The following is a 21,691-nucleotide window of genomic DNA, read 5'->3' on the forward strand; positions in this document are numbered from 1 at the left end:
ACATATAATTAATAATTGACTAGATCAACTTATGGTATAAGATTCTGTTAAATTTATAGAATGACCAAAATATCAATGATTTAATTTTTGTGAACAATATTTGTTGAAAAGTACGGTTAATGATTTGATTCCTTACCTAAAAGGGTTATGAAATATCCTTAGTAATATCAAAAAAATAATAGGAGGAATCAAGAATGTTGAAAATGAGTTTAAAAGTGTTTATTTTAATAACAAACTAGAGATAAGTTTAGTTGTTATCCATTGTCATTTTTTCTCAGTTTTTAGAAGTTTGTAAAGATAAAAGATGGAAAAATAATTAAGTGAGAATTGTTATAAGAAAAGTTGCAGGATGTAAGATATTCAAATAACATTACTTAATAAATTTTTGCTCATATTAGAACTAAGAATTAAGGATAAAAAGTTAAAAAAAAGTATTGAATTCTATATTGTAAAGGTTTTTTTTTTATGTTCCTTATTATTGGTATTTTGGTTATTGGATTAGTCAATTATATATTTATTTAAATGCAATTTGTTTAATGATGATTTAGTGTAAGATTGGTCATGCATATTTATTTAGTAGCAGCAGAAACACTATCCTTTAAAAAATATTGTAAAATTAAGTTCACCGCTTTTAAATATATTAAATATTCCATTTCTAATATGACATTACATATTTAAAAGAAAAAATATAACTATTATAAAAAATACATTAAGCATAATCAAATAAATGTGGTTGGACAAGTCTTTTTCTTCTAATAATAAAATATAATTATGATGAACATCCCACATGCCCAAATTCCACTGTTCTCAAACATAGTAGATGAGTGGTAGCTATGGCTTGATGAAAATAAATGAAGATAGAGATAATTATCCTCTACATAAAAATACAATTATATAACACTTTTATGGTTTAGATATAATGATATAATATTTTTATCCTTCAATATAAGTGTAAAAATAATTACTTATCTCTTTATATACTAATGAAAAAGAATTTTTTTCGTTTTAGATATACCTATAAGAATGCTGATTTAAAAATATGCATAATCTAAACCAATCACAAATTACTAATAATATCTTAATTTTGATTTTGTGCTAAGTATTACAAATTTTGGATTGCAATTTCATAGTAATAAAAGGTGACCTAATGCATGAAGTTTATGGTTTATATAATAGAATTTACGATAATAGATATACGTAATCTTATCACGATGAAAACTATTTTAAAGATTTTAACGAATGAACTCGATGAAATAATTAACCTTAATTGCATGATCTTAGTATCTTACAATAATAGTGGGAAGAAGTGAACAAAATAAAAAATTAGTGGAAAGAAATCCCACATGTATCTTCATCTCTTGTTCCAACATTATTTTCTTGAACTCCTATTTCTCAAACATATTTTATTCATTGATAAAGAATAATCTAATCCATGATACCAATGTGGAAGAAGAAAACTTTAATACAAAAAAAAAACATTATTATATTATAATCTAAGGATTCAAGGATCTAATTTCATTGATACCAAGAAAGTGCCTCTTGCCATGGCACGTTGATTGTAACATGTCAACGTGTAACATGGAAGTATAGTGCATATAAAACACATGTAATTTGATAAGTGTTTATCTCAAATAAAAATGTTATGTGTCATGTAATTTGAGAAGAGTTTATCTCATATACGAGAATAAATCTTTAAAATAGTTTCTTTACTTGAAAGGGATAAAGTTACTTGCATCTATTTTTCTTATATATTACCAAATGTGAAACTCGTACGACATTAATTAGGTTGTTATTTTAAATATATGAGATAAATATAAGTTCTCTTAGTATGGTTAAGATTAAGATTTGAAAACTTTGCTATGCTACAAAATGTTATGATTTAAGTGAGACAATCTTGTTTTTGTGTTGTTGTAGCCTCATGCAACAAGTTCATTTTTTTTTAAATTTGAACTCAGGTATTCACACTTTATATTTCTTAGCCCAATTAATATAATTCAGTTAACTCATTAGTCTATGTTTCACACAATTTTCTTCTTATTAATTTTTTGGTTCAAATACAACTTACCATGATTCATTTTCATCTTGATCATATTTACTTCATTCAATTGAAAAAAATTGAAAATTAATATGCTTATAATGAGTATTTGACCAAAAAGAAAAGTTGTGAGTGGCAAAGTGGACATGGTCAAAAGAGAGTTTGTTTAAACAAAAGAAGTAACTTCTCTATTACTCTTGGTCATGCTCTTTCTATGTGGGTCTAAAGTACAAGCATGTTGGATTTTGTTCAAAAGAGAGGGATCTTCAAATTTGTCACCATACTTGGACTCATAACCTCTCTCCTTTTTCTTGCCAAGAGGTGCACATTTGTTGTTTCATACTCAGTGTCATTCTATGTACTATGACCTTGTGATTGATCAGAAAATTACTTAAAAATTAAATTTTAACTTAAATATATTTTTCTTCAACCAATCATAAGGTCATGACACACGAGTAAAGTGATACTAAAAATAGGACAACAGATGTGCACCAAAAGGTAAAATATTATTATTGGTCATAAAAATATGTATTCCTCCATACAATTGGAATGAAATCTTCTTCATTAATAAAGAATCAGCTACATATTTCTTCATTTTTTAATAATAAAAATGTCATTTTATTGTAATTAAAATAATAATTACATCATAAAAATTATATTTTCTTTATTTTTTTGAAACATTTGACTTTCTATTAAGAGAATGATGCTAACTCATATTTATAAAGAAAAGGTAAAGTATGTCAATCTTAAATACTACTCACCTTTGCATTTATCAAACAATAAATAATAAAAGAAAAAAGAAAATGATATGCACTTACAAGGTTTTTTATCATATTGATGTATAATTTGTTATTCATATTATATTGTTATTAATTATTTAAATAAAAGTAATACAAATGAATAGTAGATTATACATTATTTGTCTGTATATCTTTATACCGATAATGCATAGATGTTACAATCAAACAAAAAACTCAAGAATGTAATATTTATGCACAAACATTTATATCATTTATATATCCTAAATACATCATTGACCACTTATTGTATATTTATTAATATATCTTACATTTTCTTAAAACTCAAATTAATCATCAAGATTATCCTATAAAATTGTCAAGACTTTACAATAAAAAAATGAAATATAAGTTGAGGTGAAATTTCATTCCAATAATATAAATATGTCCCCTTTCTCTTTTCTCTGGCGCTCACTTATTTCAAGTTTCAGTTCTGTGTTTGTGGCGCGTGCACTTCACCTTCACACTCTGATAAGTGATAACCGCTACACTACTCAAATCTCCGCCGCAAAATGACGGTGTTCTCCGCCAAGCAGGTGTTCCCGGTGGACTACGAATCTCACGTCTCACAGCTCCTTCTACAAGCTTCTCACTCCGGCGATCTCACCTCCGTCTTCCACTGCATTTCCGATCCCTCCGTCGACGTTAACTTTTCCGGCGCCGTCACGTTGAAAACTAGGAACACCGATCTCGTCCTCTTCAATGAAACCGCTACACAAGTTTGCGTCCAGTTTCAGGAATTCGTCACTGACGTCACGCCTCTGTTCCTCGCGGTTCATGCCGGAAACGCGAACCTTGTTAGAAAGTTACTGGTAATGAAACAACGCTCTTCATTGTTCAGATCGATGAAATTAGTTTTGGAAACTTTTGAACTGTGTTATTGGTTTTCTTTTCGGTTTTCTCTGATTTCAAGGTTCAAGTGCATTTCATGTTTCTTTTTTTTTTTCCGAATGTGTGTTTCCAATTTGTTATTGATTTTAATTTAATTTTAGAGAATAAACTCCTCATACGAGAAATAACTCATGACATGTGTAGTGTTTTATGTTGTTTTAGAAATATTTTCATAGAAAATAATTAATAATTAAATATGATATATGGCTTGAAGAGACAACTTATATTCGTATACCAGAAGATATATCATTGAAAACTAACATTGTTGAACTCGAATTTGAAAGTGGTTTTTGCTCTCTAATGTTAGAAGATCATTATTTGAGTACATGAAATGATAAAAATAGTGAAGTTTTTGCCTGTAACTGGAAAATTGGAGAACCAAAATGGTACAAAGATATTAAATGCGTGTTACTCTTTTTTTTAGTACTTTTCATTACTAATCTAATTTTTGTGATCATATTATACTCTATTTATTATTTCGACTTATATTTAAGATATTCTACTACTAATTTGAATTTTTATGAAATTAAGATTATGTGATTCTCTCGTAAAAACTGTTAAGGATAGTTTTAATTGTAACAAAAAAAGGTTACGGGACAAAGAAAAAGTAATGTCTAATTTAACAAGAGTGTAATATAGGTGGATTGAAAGTATAAAAATTTATACATGGTCGGTACATCATTCACCTTTATACTAGGTATACATCTTTTTCTCATTTAACAGGACTCCTAATCTTTATTATGGGGAGTCGGTTATATAGATCAAAAATGGAATAATGAAATCTAAAGTAGGTCAGAATTTGAATTTTTGAGCCGTTCATGATTTTTCGTCTTAGTAATTTCCCGGTGTTTGGTCCCCACAACCCCACCTTTCTCTCCTTCACGTTAATATCATTCTGTTTACCTCGCCATAGCATACGCATAGAAATATTGAATTAAAAATTCTATATTCTCCTCAATTTGTCATTTTATCTATTGATGTAGAATTAAAGAAGCTGCATAGTTTTGGTTTAATTTTTTTTGGTTAGTAGTTTTGGGGTTTTTTAAGCATAAAGGAAAATGGATATATGCATCGCAGAAGACTTTTAAAATCATTTATTTTTAAGGTATATGATGGATAATGAATGCACCTGTTCTTTATTCGTTTGGAAATAAATAAAAGCTTGTAATGGCAACCTCCCATTCAAACAGGAGGAAAAAAAGGTAAAAAACTCCTCTAGCAAAATAAATCTAGGCTTACTTATGTTGTTAGTAATAACTGGTAGGTCTTTTTTATATTTTTTATTAATTCAGTAGAGGAAACTGGGAGTTAGGAGTTCAGTTTAGGGTGAACAAAAAATGTACAATTGGATTTTATAAAAGGTGTATAAAAATGGAAAATTTAAATCTTTAACCCGAATTACACATGATGCATCTCTCCTCCCATTGCCCCACCAAAAATGGAAAAAAAATCTTGTGGTTTACTTATCTGGCTTTTATATTTATTTCATTGATTTTGTTAACTTCCATTGTGATTTTGCCCCACCAAAGTTTTGTCACAATTATGATTATGAACTGTAAGGTAGTACTAAAAATGGTTGATTTTCTTTCTTAAAATGACAGAGTATTGGAGCTGATGTAAACCAAAAGCTCTTCAGAGGCTTTGCAACAACTGTGGCAGTGAGAGAAGGCCACCTTAATATTCTTGAGATCTTACTTAAAGCAGGAGCATCACAGCCAGCATGTGAGGAGGCTCTTTTGGAGGCAAGCTGCCATGGACAAGCAGGGTGTGCAGAACTACTCATGAGCTCTGATTTGATCCGACCTCATATCACAGTACATGCTCTCATGACCGCATGCTGTAGGGGGTTTGTAGATGTGATTCAGACACTCATAAAGGTAGTTGTTCTGCAGAAGCATAGTTCTAGGGATTTCTTGAAGGTTTCATTCTCAAAAGTTATCATCTAAAACAAGTTTTTACATCTTGTTTGGTTAAATATGTGAACTGGATGGTTAACTTGTCGTTTAATTAACCATCTAACACATGTGATTAATCATAAATTTATACATCATTACGAGGGTGTAAAAAATAGTGTGAATTCATAGGGTTTGTTGAGATTTTAGTTTGTGAAACTGAGTTGGGCTGAATTAGTGTGAATTCATAGGGTTTGTTGAGTTTTTAGTTTGTTGCACTAAACTTAATTGGACCCCCTGAACAGATTCATAGATGAGTAGCATCTGCAGTTGTTTTGGTCAGTATTATCTGGTTATTAAGAAGTTAAACTCTTCTTCCTAGGGTACACCTGACATATACATAACATTCTGAGACAAGTTCCACTTTAATGTTTAGCTTCCATCAGAAGTTAAACAAAACTATGATGGTACTCCCTTTTCTTTTTGGTACTTTTAACTCAGCGTTTATGGTAAATACTTGATTGAATATGCTAAACTGATAATTATTTTGTCAATTGCAGTGTGGTGTTGATGCAAATGCGACAGACCGTGTACTTTTACAGTCACTTAAGCCTTCTCTCCACACAAATGTGGATTGTACTCCTCTTGTTGCAGCTGTAATTCATAGGCAGGTCCCTGTTGTTGGTTTGCTACTGCAGGTAATCTTTTACCTAGCCTCCCTTCAAACCTTTGACTATCATTATAATTTGATTTATGCATTAGAATATTTCACATCCTCCCTGTCCCTGAATCTGCAACCAAATATTTTAACTATTGCTTATATAACTTCTTGTATTTTTTTCCAGATAATTTCTATTAAGCTCTAATAAATTATGCAGGAAATAATTCAATAAGGCTTTCATGGTTAAATCTTTAATATTTGATTAGTATATTATGCTGATATTGGCATATCTTTTCAATGTCAATATTTTATTCTTAATGTCGATTGAGCCTCACTAGGCTTTTCTTACAAATGAAATACAGAGCAGTGCTAGGATAGACTCTGAAGTGAGGCTCGGAGCCTGGTCGTGGGACATTTCAACTGGTGAAGAGCTTCGTGTGGGTGCGGGGTTGGGAGAACCTTATGGCATCACCTGGTGTGCAGTTGAGTACTTTGAAAGAAGTGGTGCTATACTGCGCTTGCTTTTGCAACATGCATCCTCCAATACTCCTCACTGTGGGAGAACCCTTCTACACCATGCCATCCTCTGTGGCAATGTCGAGGCTGTCAGGACACTCTTAGAATGTGGTGCTGATCCAGAATCCCCAGTCAAAACAACAAGCAAGACCGAGTTCCTTCCTATACACATGGCATCTCGTCTTGGCTTACCATTAATTATTCAATGCCTTATTGATTTTGGTTGTGAGTTGAACTCTATAACAAACTCTGGTGACACTTCTGTGATGATCTGTGCCAAATACAAACAAGAGGAGTGCCTCAAAGTACTAGCAATGGCTGGTGCTGATTTTGGTTTGGTGAATATTGCTGGTCAATCTGCAAGTTCAATCGCAGAGTCAAACAAGTGGTCACTTGGTTTTCAGCAAGCAGTGCTGGACACAATTAGAGAAGGTAAGATACCGAAATCCAGCAATACTTCTGCATTTCTCCCCTTAATGTTCATAGCTCAGGCTGGAGATACCGAAGCATTGAAAACTGTGATTGAATCTGGAGAATTTGATCTTGACTATCAAGATGATAGTGGTTTCTCTGCTGTTATGCTTACTGCTCTAAAGGGTCACGTGGAATCATTTCGATTGCTTGTATATGCTGGAGCCGATGTAAATCTGTACAATAAATCTGGTGAAACAGCAGTAACCCTGTCTGAATTAAACCAAAACTCCGATATGTTTGAAAAGGTCATGCTTGAATTTGCACTTGAAAGGGACAATCGAAACGCAAGTGGCTTCTATGCTTTACATTGTGCAGCTCGGCGCGGCGACTTGGGTGCTGTTAAATTGCTCACTAGCAAAGGTTATGATGTGAATGTCCCTGATGGGGAGGGCTACACTCCGCTCATGTTAGCAGCAAGGGAAGGCCATGGATCCATTTGTGAGCATCTAATTTCATACGGTGCTCATTGCAATGTGAAAAACGCTAGAGGGGAAACTGCACTTTTACTTGCAAGGAAATCAGCAGCAGGAAACAACAACGCAGAAGCTGTTATCCTCGATGAACTTGCTCGTAAATTGGCATTTCGCGGTGCCTGTGTTCAGAAGCACACCAAAGGTGGGAAGGGCAAGCCACACAAGAAACAACTAAGGATGTTGGACCCTTCAGGTGTGCTGTGTTGGGGAAAATCAAGCCGGAGAAATGTGATGTGTTGTGAGGCAGAGTTAGGACCAAGCTCAACATTACGTAGAAATAGGTACAAGAAAGGCGATGCCGATGAACCCGGAATGTTTAGAGTGCTTACTAACAAGAACAAGGAAGTGCATTTTGTATGTGATGGAGGATTAGAAGTTGCTGAGCTTTGGGTGAGAGGTATAAAACTTGTAACCAAAGTGGCTATTTTTGGGAAGCAGAAAATCAATTTGGGTAAGCATTAGTGTCTATATGCTAATAGGAAGATGTATAGATATCTGGATTTGGAATCATACTTCATCTTGAAGTATTTTAGATGATTTTTATTGTTAAGGTTTTGATCTCTTCATAGTTGTACATTCTTTTTTACAGGGTTCAGGAAACTGAAAATAATTTGATGCTCTTACATTGATGTGGATAATAAAAAGTATAAAAATAAAAACTAATTTTAAAAGACTACAAAGATTAGTTGCTTTTGAAAACTAATTTTAATTATGGATATGTTACAGTATTATAAAAGAGTACAAAAAATGTAGTATTTGAGGTCAGACAATGTTATGGATATGGAGTATAAATATTCACAATTTAATAATGATGTTCTAGATAGAATGAATAAGGCTCTTGCAGAGTCAGATGTCTAAGACTGAATGTTAGACTTTCTAAAGTTGTGAAGGGGTTCAAGTTTTTTATCGAGTTTCTAGAAAAGTGGTGTTAAATAGAGATATAGTATTTGATGAAGAATTTATGCTAAAACGAAGAGTTTTTATATAGGTGCTCATGCCAAATGGAGAGACTATGTAATCAAATATGGTTCCAATGAGTAATGAAATAGTTCAAGTGAAAAAAGTAAGAAATCATGCACTAGTTCAAGTCAAGAACATAATGATTGTAAAATATATGACTTTAAATATATGACTTTAGTTATAGCTTCAAGAGGATATAAACAACTAGGGAAAAGAACATGGGATGAATGCCATAATGCAAAGCTTGTCCACAAAGTATGCACATGCTTAAGTTGTACACATTTTCACCAAGAAAAAACTATGACTAACATGAAAATTGCTCAAATATATGATAATATGATAATAATAACAAGATTAAAAGCCGGTACATGTACAAAGCACTTTCTTGAAAAAAGGCACAAGAGAATACAAAGAATAAACTCAATTGTTTCTACAGCAGATTTCAACTTCTACCTAATTGGTATAATATGGAAAATCAAAAGCAGAGGAATACAGGGAATATACTCAGACAAACCACGAAAAAGAACACCCGAAAAAGGAAAATAGTTACTTAATTTCAATGCTTCTGTCCTTGCAGACCATATGCCATTCCTGAAGCACTGCTGCTTGAAGAGCTTGATGCTCAGCTTCCTCAGCAGTTAATTTTGATAGTGTTGAAGGTCCCTTCTTTTTATCGGCTCCATCAACATCCTTCTCTTTCTTTTTGTTATCTTCTTCGTCTTCCTCTTCTTCATCATCAGATTTTGGGGTTTTGGGACGTGGTTGGGCTGCCTTCAATAAGGCTATTCTTTCCATTGATATCCGAAGCCTCTCTGCAGCAGCCACTTTCACTTCATCTTCAGGCATATACTCCACGCCGCCGTCGGTGAGGTCATCTAACCAGCCCTGAGGATCTGATCCAATCTCCTTAGTTATAGATGCGTCGGATGCTCTAACGACAAATTTGCACATCATGGTTGTTGTCTCATCACCCAAGTCCACATTTCTACTCACTTCACTGGCACCAAAAATCATCAAGCCCAAGAAACCACCATGCCAAGTTTTAGCAGCATAACACAACTATTGCAGCAAAGGAAGGTGGAAAAGGTTAGTAAATTCATTTGTGACAATGGCAAATAACTCGCATATAATCCATATCGCTATTTTTCATCCTATTTTATGTCGGCTTTTCTCTTGCCTTTTAGGTACATCTTTACTGTTTCATAAAAGTAAAAGCATACTAGGGACAGGAATTGGATGGCCAAACCACTAAAATACTAATTTTTAGAGGACTGGGTGATACTGCGGTTTCCGAGGAAGGGACACAAAAAATATCTCTTAACCATTTCGAAAAGAAAAAAGATAACAAATTTGTACCTGAAATCCTGCCACTGTGCGGATAATATGTGAGCATACTTTGTGGAATGGCTTGGAAGACAAGGATTTCAGTCCACTTAAGAAAGGAGAAGCACCATACTGCTGAGCTGCAGTAGCCTTAAAACCACTTCCTTCGTATGTATACGTACCTGTGTATTCTACAATAGCAGGCAAACTGGGCCACAGTCGAAAAAACTCAACTGGTGATATTTGGTGTGGCAAAAGAAGCTCAGTCAACGGGATCTTATAAGGTTGACATCTTAAAATCACAGGTTCACCTAATTCAGGCCTTAAGCTTCTCTTCTGTCTCATGATTTGAGGATCCTCTTCAGCGTAGTCACCTTCATAGTCTCCAACAGCTCCACTACCATAGAAAGGGTAATACAACACTTGAACCCAGAGGGCACATCTTTCGAAATGGGAAACACCAACTGTCACACTGCAAGGTACTGGATCCTGACAAGGAAATAACTTAATCAGGAACATGGATAAAGAAACTGTTTCAAATAGAATATGAAGAACTATTTTGTAAAAAGACAATGCATATCTTGTCAAATTCAACAGTCAAAAGTGAATAATTGGCATAAAAATTAATATAATCAAGCACAGTTTACAATAATGTCCAACGTTTCAAACCCCAAATTAATGGGTAATAGTACCTGGCTGAAAGGCTGCCAAGTGCCAACAGAGGAAGATAAGACAAAATAAGAACAGATAACTTCAAATTTATGTTCATAGACAACATGCAAAACTATGCTCAGAGGGGACAACCTGAACTGTTTTTATAGAAAGATTATAATTATGAAGATAAAAACAAGGGAAAGAACCACTAGAGGGCGTATAAGAAATCCTCAAAAAAAATTACCAAAAAGGAGAAATCCTCCCAAACAGAAAGTACAAAACAACGATCACTGGGGATGTCATTTTCTGGTTCTTGTTTTATGTTATTTTGTACCATGCTTTTTAGGTTATCACCTCTTTCAACCTTTGTTATAACCTCAAGGCCCCTCCTAATTTTCTGTCTCCCTTGCAATTTAAGGACACATTTTTCTATGAACAGAAAAGACTCCCTCTCCCTTCCTAACATTTTGTATATTAAAAAACAGCAGCATTTTGGGGATACAATGAAGGTGACGGATATCTCAATGATTGGATTCACAAAATTCAAACTAATCAAATCCTTTTCGTAAAACTTTCATAACTCAACGGAGTAGCATCGTTGCCACATTTCCCCCTTTTGTGCTTTTCTGGGTACTTTATCACATCATTTTGTCAGCATTCTTGTCATGCTTTTTTCTTCAATAAGCAATATGTCCCAACCCAAAAAGACTCCTTCATAAATATTAATGCCAATTTTTTTTTTGTTTTTTTTATTATAATGGTCAAGCTGCAGGTAAACTCTTCCTAACTTCAACTTTGTCAGTGTTAAATTTCTGATGAATAAGAAAAATAAATCTACAGGTGTCAAAAGCCAGTTGGGTCACTCTGTTTAGCGTGGAAAAAACTTTCGGCCAAGCCATATTTACATAGATCTGAAAAAATCAAGCTGTCCATGAAACATGGTTAGCCCAAATTAAGGAAGCCAGGCTTAATTCATTTGAAAGAGTCAAAATAAGCCCAGCTCATCAGACCTTTCCATTTGACATATCTGACTAAACCTAGCTGAAGCATGAGATAAGTCACAAGTACAGAAATACCCATCTAAAGTTTCGACATATGTAAAACAAAAAGGTGGGAGAATAGCTGAGAAGATGCAAATGCTAAATAGACATTTCAAACTGGAATGGAATATGCACTATAGAGGAGAAGCAACCTGTGAAACAAGATTACGCAACTGCCTCACTGCTTGAGAAGAACCATCCATGTAATATAATGCACCTGATAATCCCACACGTACATCCACCCGATTCAATTCAAGCTCAGTCAAGTTTAAGACCTGAAGCATTTCCATTCATAGTTGATGAGAAACACGGAAACAGAGACCATAGCATTTTCATACAAACTTGAGCCAAAAACAAACAATAATGTTCATCCATATGATTTGATGGTACACTATACTATTTAGCAATTCTAGCACTGCATTATAATCTCTTCATTAATGAAATATAGAAAAATGTCTAAAGCAGTAATGATTAACTAAATAATTTCTTCTCAGAAACCATGAATCCAATTTTGGAAATTACTGCATGCCAAGATATGATCATCAAATATAAATTACTCTTTAAATTAGTAATCTCTTTTTTTATCAGAATACTATTAAAACACTAATGCAACTTCTTCACCAATACATAGGAACATTAGATTTCCCAAAGACAAACTCCGAATATTTCCATGATTCTGTTCTATCATAAAAAAAATTGGAGGTTGTAATCATAGAAATAATAGTTGTGCAACATGACATGGATCTTAAAATAATAGATATCATGGTCTACCACATTTTCAAGTGACTTTGCTTTACGTCAAGTGGTAAGTACTTCACAGACGGAAATAATATGATGAATACAACATTGTCTATGCAAATACCCTGCTTAAATGTTAGAAATATCATAAGCAAACTCTACATAATTGAGCAAGAAGGAATTGAATGAAGAGGCTTTGACCTTTAAATGCAGAGTGATCCTGCCATCACTTGAATCTGCTAAATGATAACCTTCAACGTAGCAGGGATCACTGCTTCCAGTCAAAGTAATTGCTGTAGGAGGAACCTTCAGTGAAGTAGAATTAACTCCTTGTGTCAGCAAAAGGGTTAGTTCGCTGGGGTCAGGTCTCCAGAGCTCTAAAATAGCTTTGTGAACCAGTCCTTCCAACTTTCTATCCTGCGCAGCAGATGCTTCATAAAACTGAACAGTTAATTTGTGGTGGCTAAATGGGTAATCCCCTCTGGCTGCTGTAACCCCCGCCCACCTGAAAAGAAAAAAACAGATACTATCTTATCATAATACTTTAAATTATGATTTGACAAATATCGTAGAAGAATATTAACATAAGAAATGGCTACTATGCACCAATATTTTCTGTAGAAGGAAGAAATTGGCAAGAACGTTATGACAATAAAATTCCATGATCATAAACAACAAACTTTAATTAATGGATTACTCATTACTCAAAAGGAAAGAAATAATGAATCGAAGAAACATAAAAACGAGATAAGGATCAGTGAATATGTGGAATCACTAGATTGATAACACCAGCAGTTACGAATATAAATATGCACAATATCCGCACCTACTCTCTTGATGACTTGAAGCATATTTGATTCTTTGCAATATCAAACGACATTGATGCTTGCTGACAGAATCAGCCAATGCATTTGTCCTAAAGTCTTCAAGCTCTTTCATAAGTAACTGCCCAGCCCTAGGGTGGCGCGACCCCAGCCGTTGAGCTGATATAAGAACTGCCTGTACATCTTGAACTCTATTTGTTGTTTCTGCAGTTGAATCAACATTGAACAGGACCTTGTGAATATTTGAAATGATGACATTAAGAGGATCCTCTGGGTCATCTGCTAGGAGTGGATCCAATCCTTCTATATCTATGTGCTCTGTAATAGCCCAAATAAGACGAGCCAATATTCTTGGGGTATTCACCTGTTACATTAACAAGCAAGAGAAAGTGTGTGAGAAAAATGCATTCATTAGTGATTATATTTAAGACAAACACATTTTAAAGCCCCCCTTTTAGTGATTATATTCCTGTCCCTGTACATCTTGATTATATTTGTTGTTTCTCCATTGTGTACACCCTTCGCTAAGCAAATCTTCACTCTTGTGTCGTCACACTTGTCTGTGAACCTTCATGACTTGTCATATTTGTCTAACCCGGTACCTTTCTAATTAAGTGTTGGTGTTAAATCTCCTATAATTGGATCAATCTCCATTTGAACCAAGTTAGAGAAAGCAAATACTAAGTTGGCATGGGGTAGTGGAGAAGAGGGAGAATGCGATGGGGTAGTGGCATAGCAGACGCCAGAAAATGTGGTTGACGGAGATTGGGTAGAGTTGGAGTTGGGTAAGACAAAGAGGGTAAGTTTGACTTTTGCATTTTGCATTTCCATTTGATTTTTTATCATTTGTTAATCTCAACATTGCATTTTTTATTAATAAATCAACTGGTAATAAAAAACAATTAGTATCATAATATTAAGCTCACCAACTTGTATCATAGAAGCACACCATGAAGAAACATACGCAAAGCATGTTTGTGAACTGAAACCAAATACACAGAGATTTATTTCTCATTGGATTATAGATACATGATAGGCACTGTTGTGATGTTAACTTCATTTAAAGTGCTGCAATGGAATGCTTGAGAGGTAAATTATACGTGGAATAAGGTAGGAGGGTTTTTCTTATAAATTTACCCTTAAAAATAGTTCAATAATAATAAAATCATTGCTAGGACAATACAAAGCTAACATACATTCAATTGTCAGAATAAGAAACCATTAGACAGAAGCAGTACTGAATTTCAGGTATGAAAGTTTGTATACCTCATGTAAGTCCTTTACAAGATCGCGTTGCAAGTTTTGCAATCTAGTCTCATTCAAAATTTGGTCCTGCGAAGCTCCATCTTTGACTCTTTTTACACCACCCCTTGTATCATATATGTAACATAGCCTAACAAGCAACTTTAAATAGCAATCAATCGCATAGGTTCGGCCATCACAATCCCATTTAACACAAGGCCGACAGACCTCCACCACTTCCAAAGCAGGTTCCGTCCAATTTAATGCACCATAACCAGTTCCATAAGCCAAAGCTCCAATGACCCTGCTCTCCATGCCTGTGTTTATTTGTTCAGGCAAAGGCAGAGACAACTGAAAGCAACTTTCCACGAGTGATGCAACTAACTCCTCCCTAAATAAGCTTTTACTTGTAATGCTATTAAGATCATCATTTACCCTTGCATCCTCAAAAAGAGAAGCAATATCAGTTCCAGGAAGAGGTTTCTGCCCTCTTCGAACACTTTCCTTGGCAAATAGGTCAACACAAAGAGCTGTTCTACATATACATGCTAAAGCATACATGCGATCTGATTCTGCTCTCAGGTTTCTCACCATCGAAAGTAGCCTCTTGAACAATGATACCTACAGGCAGCCATTTATAGATAATAAGGATTGCTATATCAAGCACAATCAACTTTATCTTGCTAAACATCTAAGGTTGTATTTATATGATTCAGTATCACATGATACAGACCAAAAGTATTAAACACAATTTAAAGTTTAAATATAAAAGGCAACAACACGTCAAACTTTGACGGTTTTTAAGTCATAAATATAACATAAAGATCAGAAACTAAAAGTCTATCTATTAGAGGCTCCATCAATAAGAACAATAACTAGTGAACTTCTGATTCTACGGTAGGACTTTATCTATTAGGATAAGCATAGAGTAGCATTTGGCGTACAAACATAACAGTATGGAACGAAATGTAATGAAATGTTTCTATTTTGTTCTTTGTTTTCACCTCTTCTGAAGATCCAAAATATCCCATTTTTTAACCACATGTCCTGTTATATTCTACAATTCTACTTATAAAATTTACCAAACATAGAATAGAACTCAAATGTTATCTTATATTATGTTCTAACACATCAACCAGATGCTATCTCAAAGTGTTCTCGAATCCATTGATATAAGTAAACTACATTGGACAAAAGGAAAAAAGGTATTACCTGCATGTGAAGATCAAGGAGATGAAGATTAGTAACAACAGCCCTGACTATACTTTCTCTAGCAGAAGCAAACTCCTGCCTATCCCACAGCGTGAGAACCGCGATGATTGATTGTGATGCCCATTCAGGCTTCCCTCCAGGCACATCAGCCAGATACAACATATTAATCCCTACTTCATAAATCAAAGCCGGTTCCAACGACGAAACCAAGAAAGGTGCCAAGTGTGTCACCACATCCGAAACCCCAACCAGCTTCTCAGCATTGGAATCAACCTGAACATTACTCACACTCCCACCAGAAGACTTCGAAAGCTTCCGGATAACCTCCACACTACCCGAAGCCACAGCCTTCACTGAGTAAACCACCGGAAACACAGTAGCCCTGAAATTCTCCACAGGCAAGATCAGCGACCTTGCCATAAGCGCGCTTCGCTTCTTCCAAACAAAATCCACCATCGACGAGACCCAATTGGACCGGATCGCAAGTGAATTCTCGCTATCCACGAGCTTATCCCCAGCCAGGCGACTCATTCTCTTGGAATTGAATTCCTGGAAGAGTCGCCCGACGGATTCAAACGCCACCTTCGCAACCGCATCAGACCGGTCAAGCATATTAACCCCGATGCGAGCCCACCACGTGGACACACGATCGAGAAGACTGACATTGTTCTCACAAAGCGTGACGAGGTCATCGCGAGCGAGAACACAACCTAGGGTTTCAGTAATAGAGAATCGAAGATTATCGCTAGGGGAATCGAAGCAATCAGAGATCTCTTTATTGCAATCAGTAATAAGCTTCGATAAACGGTACGACGGAATCGCGGCGAGGATGGAGACGGCGGCGGCGGTGACATCGGGATCAGGAAAATGGAAGTCGTTACGGATGCCGGAGCAAACGGTGTCCCATAGGTCAGGAGTGAGACGAGTGGAACGGATGAGGTCGAAGGCGAGTTTCTTGCAGACGGCGGAGGCAGGAGCGGCGACGATTTCTTCGACGGCGGATTTAGCGATGACGGAGATGTCACGGCCGGCGGCGGATTGTTGGAGAGCTTGGAGAATGGCGCCGGATTGACGGAGGGCGTCGTTGGAACGGAGATCAGCTTGGATCTGAGCAAAGAGAATGTCCATTTTGGAAACTCAACTTCAGATTCAAATCTGAGTTACTCACAATACTTATTTGTTATTTGGAAAGTGTCAATTATGATCGAGAAAATAATAGTGAATAATATAGTGACAGTATAGGAAAGGAATAATAGTTGAGTCTTAAACTTCTTCTTAGTTGATGTAGGTATATGAATTAAACGTCACAATGTTCTATGTTCATTAATTAATCATTGATTTTTAAATTTATCTTAATCGTTTTGCCTATAATTTTTGTTGATATTTCTCTTGCTCCAAGAATTAAATTAACCTTCATTTAATCTACTTGGGACTTCTATTTATCTTTTTCGTATATGTCCAAATCACATAAGATGTGATTCTAGTGTCTTTTCTATAATGGAAGTTACTCAAACTTTATTTCGCATACGTTCATTTCTAATGATATCAATGTCAAGTACACTCACCCATCCAACACCATATTCGTATTTGTACTACATGTTTTATACTCTTAATATTTTGCTGCTTAACTTAAAGTCATATAGTTGTGCCTAATTTTTTCTCTTAAGCTTAAGCAGTACATTTGTATCATATATAATATCTAAAACATTTTCGTCATTTCATCAAACCCGCTTGAATTCTATGGTTTCCATCTCTACCAATTTCATCGCCGTCTTGTATGATTTACCTTTATAAAAGGGTTTGTTCAATTATTACTAAATTTATGCTCCATATACTTTGTCTTAGTTAATTTAGATGGAGGGTACTTCTAACTTTTATCTCTACATTTCTAGTTTCACATTTAATTCTCCCCTCTAGTCTCTTGTTAAGTCAATATCTTCCGCAAAAAGCATGCATTGTGATGCCAATTCTTGACATGTCTAGTGAACATATTTGAAACAATGTGAATAAGTAGAAGCTCAATATTGATCATTGATATAGTGTTATGATAATAAGAAAGTTTCTGATACCTTATCTTATATTTCTCACGTTGGTCTCGACATCGTCACATGTATCTTTAAATGCTCAAATGTAGCCAATTCGAACACCTTTATTTTCAGAGTTTTCCACAAAGGCTCTCCAAGCATCTAATCACACGCTTTCTCTCCATTTAGTTTCCTAGTATCTCTCCATTGATCACCGCAACAAGTATATAACATCCATGATCAACCTCATCGATATAAAATCAATTTGATTTTCATTGTCATGTATAGGTTGTCTCAACCTTTACTCAATTATCATCTCTCATACATTTACAGTATGACTCGTGAGTTTAACCTTATATAGTTGCACGATTTGTTTGTTGTCATTATTCTTTTAAGTTAGGACTAAAATGTTTATCTTTCATTCTTATTCATATGATATCTTATTAGACCCGTGATACCATTAAACAACATTACAAAATAACTAATGTTCCTCTCTCCTAAAACTTTCTAGATCTCATCAAATATATTATTTGATCAAACCACTTTATCATTTTTAATTTTTTCAAAGCTTATTTCACCCTAACTTCCAAAATTTACATTAAAATATATAATTTTTTGATCTTCAACTTTCATATTTATTTTACAAGTAAATAAGAAATATATCCTCATTGAATAATTGGTAAAAATTGTTCCTCCATTTCTCCCCTAATATTTTGTCATTTACCATGACTTTGAGACACTTTCATCTATTCTAATATTCCAATCAAATAAATGTTGTTAATAAAACAGAACTCAATTTTAATAATTTGTACATCTCAAATGAGATTTTCTTATGCAAGAGATTAATTTTGTTAAACCAAAGATATCTCTTAATTCAAATATGAATAATTAATCATTTTTATTTTTATTATAGGTGAATTTGTCTTTCAATTGATAAAAGAGATCAAATTATAATTTTGAACAAATACGTTAATCTAGTGATATAAAATCCTACTGGATTCTTAAGATTAAGAATTCGATTGCCGCAAACACCAACTCAAAAAAATTATAATTTCGAATGTTTTAAATCAGCGAGTAGATGAATCACTCGAGTTTTTTTAACTTACTCTTACTTTTATTTACGTCCTTTACATTTTTTCTTCCCCATATATAGTGGTCTCTATCATATTCCAAAACCTTACACCAAAATCTTTCTCCCAAAAACCCTCGCACCAATTCCTCACATTCCCAACCTATAATCGATACTTTCACAAGGTCAACTTTCTCCCTCTCTTTAAAGTATTGTATAATTAAGGTTTCATTAAGGGTCTGTTTCCGATTCCGATCTCGGAAGTCTCCGAAAACCAACTCGCAAACAGACCCTAAATGTTTGGTTATTACATATGGTTCTGTTGTGTTTTTATAATCCTTTTTTGAGGTCAATGATGTTTCTTATGTGAAGTTCAAAACTTTGTTATCCCTTATGTGAAGTTCTGTTACTATTGCTTCCATTGTTATGCTATGTAAATTGTCACCGACATGGAAAAAGAGGGGAAACTAAATATTGGGGTTAATGTTAACTTAGTTAATTACATGGTAGAATTTCGTGTTAGGTGTTTGATTGATGTAGCCGACTCCACCTAGTGGGAAGTCCGTAAATCAGATAGAGGGTAGTCCGATAGTTAGAGGTAGAGAGACACCAAGAAAGGATTTATGGGTAAATAGTTTTTCTAATGGTTTAATGTCGTCTGATTCGTGTAGCTGACTGGACTTAGTGAGAAAAGGTTTTGGTTGTTTATGTTGTACTTGTGCTTTTGTGTTTACTTTTCCTATTTGTTTTTGGATTAGGGCGAGAGTCGAATCATGACATCCCCGATAACCCGAGAGTGGGTGGGCTTCAACACATTTCCGCCAGAAACTCAGACTAAATTGCTTGAATTGTTGGGAAGACTAAAGGAGGAGGTTCTTTTTTTTTTGCTTTCAGATACACACATTTATATTTCTTATACAAAGTGTGCATGTGTATAATTGCATATATGTTTTCAGCATGAATTAGGGATATATATATATATACATTTGTTGTTTTATTTATTAGTTTTTATATTCTGTATATCGGCTTAGAATGTGGACAAGTTAACAATACTTGTGATGGGAAAATGCGGTGTTGGAAAATCTTCAACGGTAAATTCAATCATAGGAGAAAGAGCTGTTGTTATTAATCCCTTTCAGGTACATATTCCGTTTTCCTGCAATGGATCAGTGAGTATGTTAAATGCTGCATCTAATGTTAAATCAATTAACGGCCTTTGTTTCGGTAGGCGGAAGGACTAAGACCTGTAATGGTATCACGCTCAAGGGCAGAATTTACGTTAAACGTCATTGACACTCCCGGGATCATAGAAGGGGGATGCATCAACAACCAGGCACTGGAGTTGATCAAACAGTACGTCATGCTTCAAATGATTATAATTTCTAATATTTTCGAAATATGTTTCTATATCATCTTTCTTAGCCTTTCTCTTCACTTGCTTGTGATTGGAATTTCGGTGGTTGTTCAAGTAGTTTCCTTCTGAACAAGACCATAGACATTCTGCTTTACGTGGACCGTTTGGATACTTATAGAGTGGATGAACTGGATAAGATGGTTGTCAGAGCTATAACCGATAGTTTTGGCAAAGAAATATGGAACAGGGCTCTAATAGTTCTTACACACGCTCAGCTTTCACCGCCAGATGGATTACCTTATGATGAGTTTGTTTCCAAAAGATCCGAGGCACTTCTAAAAGCTGTTCATCAAGGTGCTCGGTTGAAGAAAGGTGACAAACTGGTATGTTTTGCAACTTTTCAACCTCAAACCACACGTAAATGTTTGCTTTCTCACTCAAATATGTGAAGAACATAAGTAAATAAAAAGGGAAGCCCAATGCACGAGGCTACCACTTAGTGGGGTCTGGGGAGGGTAGATGTTCGGAGCCTTACCCCTGCAAGCGGAGAGGTTGTTTTCGGGAACATAAGTAAATAATTGTTATACAATTAGCTTAGGGTAAGGAAGATTTGAATTACCTTACTTGTTAAAGCTGCATGCTTTGGATATATTCAAATTCTTTGAATGTATTCTGTAACCTATATGCCATGTGAAAATGAGTTTATGTCTCAACTCTTACTTAAGCTATCTATCTTGTTTTTTAGTAGTTCATCACTTCAACCTTTTGCTGTCTTTCAATTATTTGACTCTATTTCTGGAATCTTATCTTTCTTCGACCATTTACAAATGTTTAAATCATACATGTGTTGATATATTTTTTTCACTATCATTCTGGCTGTTTTATAGCGTAGTTAATTTTCAGTTCCCTGTCTTTTCTTGCAGGCTTCTAGCATTCCAAGCATTTTGGTTGAGAACAGTGGCAGATGTAACAAGAATGAGAGTGGTGAAAAGGTCGACACTTACTGTCGTTTTTTTGTTTCATTCGTTATGTAGCTTTTCCTCGTTTTTGGCTGACATGCGAAGTCGGGTTTTTAATGGCAGATTCTCCCCAATGGAACTGCTTGGATTCCTAATCTGGTACAAGCAATCACAGAAGTAGTCGTGAGTGGCAGCAAGTCTATTTTTGTTGACCAGAAGTTGATTGATGGGCTAAATCCTAATGAGAAAGGAAAGATCTTTATTCCTCTCATATTTGCACTACAAGTAAGCTCTGAAGTCTAAACATTGCATTTTATGTACTTGCTTCTTATCTTTGGGTTAACACTTAACAATCAATATTGTATTATACCCTGTTTGGTTTGGATTTTTCCAATTTTCAACATTACACATGTTTCCCAATGCATATTTACAAGAAGGAAGAACTTTTTCGATTCCTTGAACATGTATTTATGTTCAAGGTTATGTAAAATAAACAGAGCCTTGATCAATCTATATACTTGTTTGCTTGTCAACAGTTTTTCTTTGTGATAAA

At 34.7% G+C, this 21,691-nt stretch overlaps 2 protein-coding genes across 2 annotated transcripts; one reads left to right on the forward strand and one right to left on the reverse strand.

Moving 5' to 3' along the window:
* LOC109358853 (ankyrin-3) lies at positions 3,229–8,362 on the forward strand. The gene is made up of 4 exons (XM_019603334.1): positions 3,229–3,644; positions 5,325–5,600; positions 6,176–6,313; positions 6,639–8,362. The coding sequence occupies exons 1-4, from the start codon at positions 3,345–3,347 to the stop codon at positions 8,199–8,201; spliced, it is 2,277 nt and encodes a 758-aa protein (XP_019458879.1). The 5' UTR covers positions 3,229–3,344; the 3' UTR covers positions 8,202–8,362.
* LOC109358398 (protein TPLATE) lies at positions 9,027–16,936 on the reverse strand. The gene is made up of 7 exons (XM_019602598.1): positions 15,733–16,936; positions 14,545–15,141; positions 13,281–13,642; positions 12,656–12,959; positions 11,869–11,991; positions 10,056–10,511; positions 9,027–9,758 (listed from the first exon to the last, which is right to left on the reverse strand). Exons 1-7 carry the CDS (start codon positions 16,858–16,860, stop codon positions 9,246–9,248), a joined length of 3,483 nt encoding a protein of 1,160 aa, XP_019458143.1. The 5' UTR covers positions 16,861–16,936; the 3' UTR covers positions 9,027–9,245.

This window comes from Lupinus angustifolius, chromosome LG10 (assembly GCF_001865875.1).
Source record: "Lupinus angustifolius cultivar Tanjil chromosome LG10, LupAngTanjil_v1.0, whole genome shotgun sequence".
Classification (NCBI taxonomy): domain Eukaryota; kingdom Viridiplantae; phylum Streptophyta; class Magnoliopsida; order Fabales; family Fabaceae; genus Lupinus; species Lupinus angustifolius.

What these genes read in the sequence shown, in the direction of transcription:
- LOC109358853 (XM_019603334.1), top strand. Translation starts at nt 3,345, where the DNA reads ATGACGGTGTTCTCCGCCAAGCAGGTGTTCCCGGTGGACTACGAATCT. An exon ending in TGATTCAGACACTCATAAAG is followed by an intron (nt 5,601 to 6,175) that starts GTAGTTGTTCTG and finishes TGTCAATTGCAG; the next exon opens with TGTGGTGTTGATGCAAATGC. An exon ending in TTGTTGGTTTGCTACTGCAG is followed by an intron (nt 6,314 to 6,638) that starts GTAATCTTTTAC and finishes AATGAAATACAG; the next exon opens with AGCAGTGCTAGGATAGACTC.
- LOC109358398 (XM_019602598.1), bottom strand. Translation starts at nt 16,860, where the DNA reads ATGGACATTCTCTTTGCTCAGATCCAAGCTGATCTCCGTTCCAACGAC. An exon ending in GGATCACTCTGCATTTAAAG is followed by an intron (nt 11,992 to 12,655) that starts GTCAAAGCCTCT and finishes GAAATGCTTCAG; the next exon opens with GTCTTAAACTTGACTGAGCT. An exon ending in GCACAGTGGCAGGATTTCAG is followed by an intron (nt 9,759 to 10,055) that starts GTACAAATTTGT and finishes TTGCTGCAATAG; the next exon opens with TTGTGTTATGCTGCTAAAAC.